Here is an 8,932-nt window from a genome sequence, read left to right on the forward strand (position 1 = left end):
TACCTAAAATCTTTTAACAAGATTTCACAAATTATAAATTCACGTTTTTGTTTAATTCCAGCAATTATACATCGACGTTTTTGTTTAATTACGACACCTGCATAATACATTTGATCTTTGATTTGTACGTAAACCATTATGTAAAAACCAGAAATTCTGTTAATTTTAGGTATGTTCTATGCTAGAGCAATTTATTTCAATTTCTTTTCCACATTAGCAATGACATCAGCATAAAGTAAACTGCAAATAGAACATAAATATAAATCATAGAAGACAAGCCAAGGCAAGAGGACACAAGATGTGGTGCTAGCCAGGGACAAACCCCACAATGTGGGGAAACCCTTGATCAATTCTTCTTTTATGTTCTTCAAAGTTTAGCAGAGAAAGTGAGAGAGATAGTACATTTATAATAGGAGTCAATCACTTTGACTTTTGATATCGTCATGAGATTAATTGAAGACATATTGCTTCAACTAATTCTCTAAGGTGACTCGTTCACCTATCATAGTGCTGCATCTCGTCTATTTGTTGCACATTACCATATGACACCTTGTTGTACTGTCACATGTGTTAAACCTTGATTACTGAGCTGCTCTCATCTTCATGCCGCTCATCATGCAGATATGCCCACATCTTCCGTATATGCATATACGGAAGATGTGGGCATATACGGAAACTGGGCATATACGGAAGATGTAGGCATATGCGGAAGATGTGGGCATATACGGAAACTGGGCATATACGGAAGATGTAGGCATATGCGGAAGATGTGGGCATATACGGAAACTGGGCATATACGGAAGATGTGGGCATATACGGAAACTGGGCATATACGGAAGATGTAGGCATATACGGAAACTGGGCATATACGGAAGATGTAGGCATATACGGAAACTGGGCATATACGGAAGATGTGGGCATATACGGAAACTGGGCATATACGGAAGATGTGCGCATATACGGAAGATGTGGGCATATACGGAAACTGGGCATATACGGAAGATGTGGGCATATACGGAAACTGGGCATATACGGAAGATGTAGGCATATGCGGAAGATGTGGGCATATACGGAAACTGGGCATATACGGAAGATGTGGGCATATACGGAAACTGGGCATATACGGAAGATGTAGGCATATACGGAAACTGGGCATATACGGAAGATGTGCGCATATACGGAAGATGTGGGCATATACGGAAACTGGGCATATACGGAAGATGTGGGCATATACGGAAACTGGGCATATACGGAAGATGTGCGCATATACGGAAGATGTGGGCATATACGGAAACTGGGCATATACGGAAGATGTGGGCATATACGGAAACTGGGCATATACGGAAGATGGGTATATACGGAAGATGTGGGCATATCTGCATGATGAGCGGCATGAAGATGAGAGCAGCTCAGTAATCAAGGTTTAACACATGTGACAGTACAACAAGGTGTCATATGGTAATGTGCAACAAATAGATGAGATGCAGCACTATGATAGGTGAACGAGTCACCTTAGAGAATTAGTTGAAGCAATATGTCTTCAATTAATCTCATGACGATATCAAAAGTCAAAGTGATTGACTCCTATTATAAATGTACTATCTCTCTCACTTTCTCTGCTAAACTTTGAAGAACATAAAAGAAGAATTGATCAAGGGTTTCCCCACATTGTGGGGTTTGTCCCTGGCTAGCACCACATCTTGTGTCCTCTTGCCTTGGCTTGTCTTCTATGATTTATATTTATGTTCTATTTGCAGTTTACTTTATGCTGATGTCATTGCTAATGTGGAAAAGAAATTGAAATAAATTGCTCTAGCATAGAACATACCTAAAATTAACAGAATTTCTGGTTTTTACATAATGGTTTACGTACAAATCAAAGATCAAATGTATTATGCAGGTGTCGTAATTAAACAAAAACGTCGATGTATAATTGCTGGAATTAAACAAAAACGTGAATTTATAATTTGTGAAATCTTGTTAAAAGATTTTAGGTAGGTAAATAATTTGTTTCTCCATTGGAGTGATGGAAGTGTTTAGAGATAATAATTTATAATTTTATAATAATAAAATATTAATAGTTATATTTAATCTATTATCGATAATAATAAAAATTAGAAATTACTATTTTTTAATATTGTATCCTCAATGCGAACAGAGTGAAAGCAAACCATGGAAGTAAGGTTTTGTAAAGTATTTTATTTCTAGGTCAAATCCATATGTTGTGGATGCATTCTAGACATTTGCTTTAGAATTGTCTGAACTTGGAGCATACTTGTCCAAATAGACTTTTCTTGAAACTAAATAAGTCTCAATATATCCTTCTCAATGCCAACAAAGTGAATGAAATCTTGAAACTATGTAAGTCTCACTGTATCCTTCTCTATGTGAATAGAGTGAATGCAATCTTGAAACTATGTAAGTCTCAATGTATCCTTGTCAATGCTAACAGACTGAATGCAAACCATTATAACCTTGGAAGTAAGGTTTAAGGTTTTGTAAAGTAGTTTAATTAATTTTATATTTATTTGTTATTGTATATGATGTTTAAAAATTCCTATTTTTTAATAATTCTCATATTAATTATTATTATTTTATATTATTTTTGAAATAAAATATATTAATTTACAAATAATTAATATAAATAAAGATATATAATTTAATTAATTAATTTTATCTTTTATCATTTAATTTTTTTTTAAATAAAGATATTCATAAGAAAATTTCTTTACATTTTAAATTTTTTATATATGTCAATTATCAATATTACACTTCTCAATATTTATATATCTCAATTATCATAACTAACACTTCTTAATTTTACATTTGGGTTCTTTCATGGCTAATATAAAATTATTGATAAATAAAATCTCTTATACTTTAAGAGGAATATAGGTAATTTTTTATACTCAAATGTGTGATGGCCATGAAAAGAAAATAGATAAATAAAATTGTTCTTTACTTCATGGGAATATAGAGTGTTTTTTAATATGTATTTTATTTTTATGTTTTTTTTAATATTTCATTTATATTTTTAATTGTAGATTTGTTTGAAAAAAATTTGAATCAAATCATAATAGTTATAAAGAGCATTTTTTATATATATTTATAACTTTTATAATTAATTGAATTAATTTAATGAGAAAGATATATGTTTTAGTTTTGAAAGTTATATGTTAAAATTATATAAAAAGTTTATGAGTTGTAGGTACTAGCTATGGATTTGTTCTAGACTCTTTAGGGTTTTTAGGCTTTTCTCATCTAGATCATTCATTTGGTTGATGACACCTTGGAATATTTCAAGTTTTATGTTAAACTCACCTCAAGTTGTCTTTGTTTATTTCTATGTCAATGGGATATAGCCTTACTTGGTTTCACATCCATTTAATTTTATGGGCATTATTTAATGGAATCACCTGTATATGACATGTATGTCATCCATATACACATCATATCATGCATAAGATGATATAATGCCATAGGGTAATAGGGAAGTGAAGAAGGGCATGCGTATTTTGATCCATACATAGTCATTGGTTGGCTTAATCTATAATCACTGAATCTTCTTGAACGTAAAACCTAATAGGAAAATTCTAGGAGACTTCATTGTAACATAGTCACTCCATTTATGAATAGTCTTTAAGTTATGTTAATGCTTCATTTCATGATTTGGTAGGTATTTAATAGAAAACACTTGACTTAGATACAAGGAAGGTACTTGAGAGGTGAGACTCTCTCCGTGAATTACACATGGAATTCTGATTTTTTTCCTTTTCTTCGAGGAAATATCAAAGGCAGATCCACCCGAAGGGATCACATCCCGCTGACTTATTAGCAAAGCCTAACCTAGAGGGTGTCAAGGAGAATTGACTCTGTGACCTCTCAATAGCAAGGTGATTTAACCACACAAACTCGACTAATTGAGCTAACCCTCGGAGTTGTGAAACTCTAAATCTATACCATTAGTTGAATTAAATAATGCCCATAAAATGAATTGATAATTTAATTAGGATGTATATGCATGTGGTGCATAACACTACCCTACTTTGATTATTGTTGTAGTAAATAATAATAATTCTTAATATTAATCTTAAGGAATAATATTAATATTATTCACTTATTGACATGAGGTAATATATCATCATATAAAACTAATGTATATATTATAATATGGAAATATTTTTAATTAGTATAATTATAAATCTCATTACAATCATTCTTGCATATCTTATTATTTCTATGTTTTTTTTTCTTCTATATGTGTAGGCTTCTATCTATTGAACTAGAGAAAATGACAAAGTCTAAAGAATTAACCAATGTAAGTCCATTATAAACTCTTATCTATTTAGCATGATCTAGAAGAGGAAAATTTAATATGGTGTAATGCATTATTATTATTTAATATGAAAGATTTAATATATGACATCAAATTAAATTATTAAAATTTTTACCTTAACCATTGTGGTATTCATCAAAGGTTATGTAAACAAAATTGAGCCAAAGTTAACCACATACTATAGCTAACAATGGTAAACCAATAGAATGAAATTCAACCACACACAATAGTCAATCACTGTTAACCAAAGTCAACTTACAATCAACCATACTTAGCCCTTGTGGTCTCTACTCAATGAAATTCAAGTATTACACTCTAGCATAGTTACTTTTACTTAAAAATAGTTAATTTGTGATCATACTCAAACATGTGTAACCATAGTCAAGCACTATCAACCATAACCAATTATAATCAACCACAATTAACTAAAGATAACCATACTCAATTTACAATCAACCATAGTGAACCATTAAGAGCTGTAATGATCTAGAGCTAACTATTGTTAACGATAATTACCCATAGTCATAAGTCCCACTAGCATAACCAGTTGAGGATGGGCCTCGTCGGCAAGGGGACCCAAGATCAAACCTCATGGGGGTGGTTGTGCCTTGTGCTAGGGGGAGGAGACATGCTAAAAAATCCATTCAAGGAAAGGTTGTTGTGGCTCAGGTCAGGTGCGATCCCCAGGTGATTTTGATAGTTTAGACGCCCCTGATTCGTGGATCCTCAAGCCATAGGTCAAGCCTTGAGAACCACATACAACTTGAAAAACAAAACAAAACAAAAAAAATTACCCATATTCAAACAAAATCAATAATAGTCATTGATTAATTATAAAAATTATAAAGATATATATAAAAAAGTACTCTTTATGACTAAATCCTATGAATTGATTCAATTTTTTATCAAACAAATCTACAATTAAAAATATAAATGAAATATTAAAAAAACATAAAAATAAAATATATTTTAAAAAACACTCTATATTCAAAGAATAACTTTATTTTTCTATTTTCTTTTCATGGCCATCACACCTTTGAGTATTAAAAATAACCTATATGCCTCTTAAAGTGTAAGAGACTTTATTTATCAATAATTTTATATTAGCCATGAAAGAACCCAAATGTGAGATTAAATGTGATATTAAAAAGTGTTAGTTATGACCATGGAGATATATAAATATTGAGAAGTGTAATATTGATAATTGAACTATATAAAAAATTTAAAATTTAAAATGTAAAAAAAAATTCTTATGAATATCTTTATTTAAAACAATTTTAAATAATTAATTAATGAAATTTATATATTTTTATTTATATTGATTATTTGTAAATTAATATATTTTATTTCAAAAATAATAATAATTAATATGAGAATTATTAAAAAATAAATAATTTTTAAACATCATATACAATAAAAAGAAATATATAAAATTAATTAAACGACTTTACAAAACCTTACTTTCACGGTTTAATTAAACGACTTTACAAAACCTTACTTCCACGGTTTAATTAAACGACTTTACAAAACCTTACTTCCACGGTTATAATGGTTTGCATTCATTCTGTTAGCATTGAGAAGGATACAGTGAGACTTACATAGTTTCAAGATTGCATTCACTCTGCTCGCATTGAGAAGGATATAGTGACACTTAAAAAATGGTAATTTCTAATTTTTATTATTATCGATAATAGATTAAATATAGCTATTAATATTTTATTATTATAAAACTATAAATTATTATCTCTAAACACTTACATCACTCCAGTGGAGAAACAAATTATTTACCTACCTAAAATCTTTTAACAAAAATTCACAAATTATAAATTCACGTTTTTGTTTAATTCCAGCAATTATACATCGACGTTTTTGTTTAATTCCCACACCTGCATAATACATTTGATTTTTTATTTGTACATTAACATTATGTAAAAACCATAATTTCACACTCAAAAGTAAATGAAAATGATACCATAATTGATACAAAACCAGAAAACTAGAAACGAGTATCGTATTTGATTCCTTAGAGGCTTTTTGTGGTTTAAGCTTGAATGATACCATGTTGAGTTTTCATGGAAGCTAGATATATCAGTCAACGAAAACCAGTATCATGGAAGCCGGCATATAGATATATCACTCAAAAAAACTCTTAAATCTCAGCACTGTTCGCTCACTTACAAGGCTGCAGCAATAGTAAAGCATATACAACAATAAACCACAACCCTACAGAAATACATAAATAAATTTACGTGATAATAATCTATTTGTATACTCTAACATATTATAGAATAACCACGGCCTCCACATTTGATTCAGTGTTTGTAACTTGAACACCATAGCCAAGATAGACTCGCACTGGTCAGCCAGTTCTATGTTCTAGCAGGCTTGGATGATCATCGAAGAGGTGATGTTTTGCAAAAAGCACTCATGGCCAAATTTAGCAGAGGTTTAAAGTCTTCCAGCGTCCCTTCATCCCACAGCTGGCTCTCGTAAACGTATTTAGGCATAGCATCACTTACCGATGAAAGATGGGCTGCCTGGTCGTTAACATAAGAGTGGATGCCTTAGAATTCGTTGGATTCCACACAGAAGCTTCAACACCTTCTCATGAAGAGCTCTTGAATTCATAATAGCTATTATCGTAAAAATGAGAAACCAGAGTGCCGAGTGCTTTAAAAAGACACGCAGGATGCCGAAGAAACTTTCTGTGTAGATTATAAACAACATGTTCTCCTTGCAGTAGCTGCTAAGAACATCGGCTGAGCGGGTAGATAAATTCAAATTCGAATTTCAAGTTAGGATGCCATTAATGTGTGGGTAGATAAATTCAAATTGGAACATCGGCTGAGCGGGTAGATAAATTCAAATTCGAATTTCAAGTTAGGATGCCATTAAATTCTAACATCGGCTGACCGGGTAAATAAATTCAAAATCAAATTTCAAATTAGCCTGCCATTAATGCGTATATTGTATTGTATGCTTTTTGCGGGCAGGTCGGAGGGCTTTTTGCGGGCAGGTCGGAGGGGTATGATCGATGCCGTCGATTGCTGTCGCCGGGCTCTGACACAGGTACCCCCATAGCATTAACTTTGCTATGGGGGTGGAAATAGGAATTGCCGACATGGCTGCCGACATCAACAACCTCATCTCGGAGAAGACCGTGCATGCCAGTTATTGGGATGGTGTGGAAAGCTTCCATGGACTGAGCCTAAAGAATGGACAGAACGTACAGGCCTGGATCGATTACAATCATCCTCAAAGCCGCCTCAACATGACCATCACGTTGGTCGGCTTGCCGAGACCGCACAGGCCATTAATATCTATGAAAATTGATCTTCACAGTGTTCTAAAAGAGAAGATGTTAGTGGAAGGCCATTACGTTATGGTGTGGAGCTTCACCAACGAAGGCACGGCGCCGCCCGTCAATGTGTCGCGTCTCCCTTCACTTGCTAACATGTATTCCAAACGTCTGGACCCGAGATTCATAGCCGACGTCACCGTGGCCACCTTGGTTCTCTTCACGCTGGGGATTCATAGTCGGCGTCACCGTGGCCACCTTGGTTCTCAAAAGAGATAAAAACAGGGAAACGATCGAAGAATGGGAGGAAGAGTACTGGCCCCATAGATTCACTTACAACGAGCTCAGCATCGCCACCAGCAGATTCCGGGGTGATAATGTTTTGGGACAAGGGGGTTTTGCCAAAGTTTACAAGGGCGTCCTCCCCAGCAGCAACCAAGAAGTCACAGTGAAGTGCATAACGAAGGAGTTCATGGAGGGAATGAAAGGGTTCGTCGTAGAGATCTCGAGCATGAGGCGTCTACAACACCGGAATATGGTCCATCTCCGAGGCTGGTGCTGGACGGAAAAATAATTATTCATAGTTTACGACTATATGACTAACGAAAGCTTGGATAATTTGATATTTGGAAACCCAACCATAGTCTTGTCGTGGCCTCGGCGGTACGCGATCCTGAAAGGCGTGGTAGCAGGACTATTGTATATGCACGAGGGATGGGAGAAAATGGTCATCCACAGAGACATCAAGGCAAGCAACGTACTTCTGGATTCTGAGCTGAATGGGCCTCGCTCGACTGCATGATCAGAGCGAGAATCCTCGGACGACTCATGTGGTCGGAACATTGGGGTACATAGCGCCGGAGCTCATATACACGGGGAAGGCCACTCCCAGCTCAGATGTATTCAGTTTTGGGGTTCTTCTGTTGGAAGTGGCATGCAGGAGGAGGCCCGTGGATCTATCAAAGGACGCCAAGCAAACGATTTTAGTGGAATGGGCATGGGAGCTGTACAGCGAGGAGAGGCTGCTGGAGGCATCGGATACAAAGCTGGGGAAGGACAAATATGATGTGGGCGAGACGGAGAAGGTGTTGAAATTGGTGTTGCTGTGTTGTCACCCAGAGCTAGAGAACACAATGCGCATGCTCCATGTTTGCCAAATACTGGAAGGTGAAGCTAATAAATTCATCTTAGAATAATAATTGAGTAATTTGAAACAAGTCCTTAGAACATCTCAAAGGGGAAGAAAAATTGGCTTGGTTGTCATTTAGATTCATTATGAATCATTAACCCGTGGAATG

The 8,932-nt window shown here is 34.5% G+C and overlaps 1 protein-coding gene across 1 annotated transcript; it reads left to right on the forward strand.

Annotated features, from left to right (window-relative positions):
- The first annotated feature begins 7,457 nt into the window (after nt 1-7,457).
- LOC149160493 (putative L-type lectin-domain containing receptor kinase V.1) lies at nt 7,458-7,913 on the forward strand. The gene has a single exon (XM_089434624.1). The coding sequence runs from the start codon at nt 7,458-7,460 to the stop codon at nt 7,911-7,913; it is 456 nt and encodes a 151-aa protein (XP_089290750.1).
- The last annotated feature ends 1,019 nt before the right edge of the window (nt 7,914-8,932 follow it).

This window comes from Pinus tabuliformis, chromosome 5_2 (genome assembly GCF_031772625.1).
Source record: "Pinus tabuliformis cultivar Carrire ecotype Pingquan chromosome 5_2, CPIR1, whole genome shotgun sequence".
NCBI lineage: Eukaryota > Viridiplantae > Streptophyta > Pinopsida > Pinales > Pinaceae > Pinus > Pinus tabuliformis.

Excerpts from the sequence above, each read along its gene's own strand:
- LOC149160493 (XM_089434624.1), top strand. The coding sequence starts at position 7,458 with ATGGCTGCCGACATCAACAACCTCATCTCGGAGAAGACCGTGCATGCC.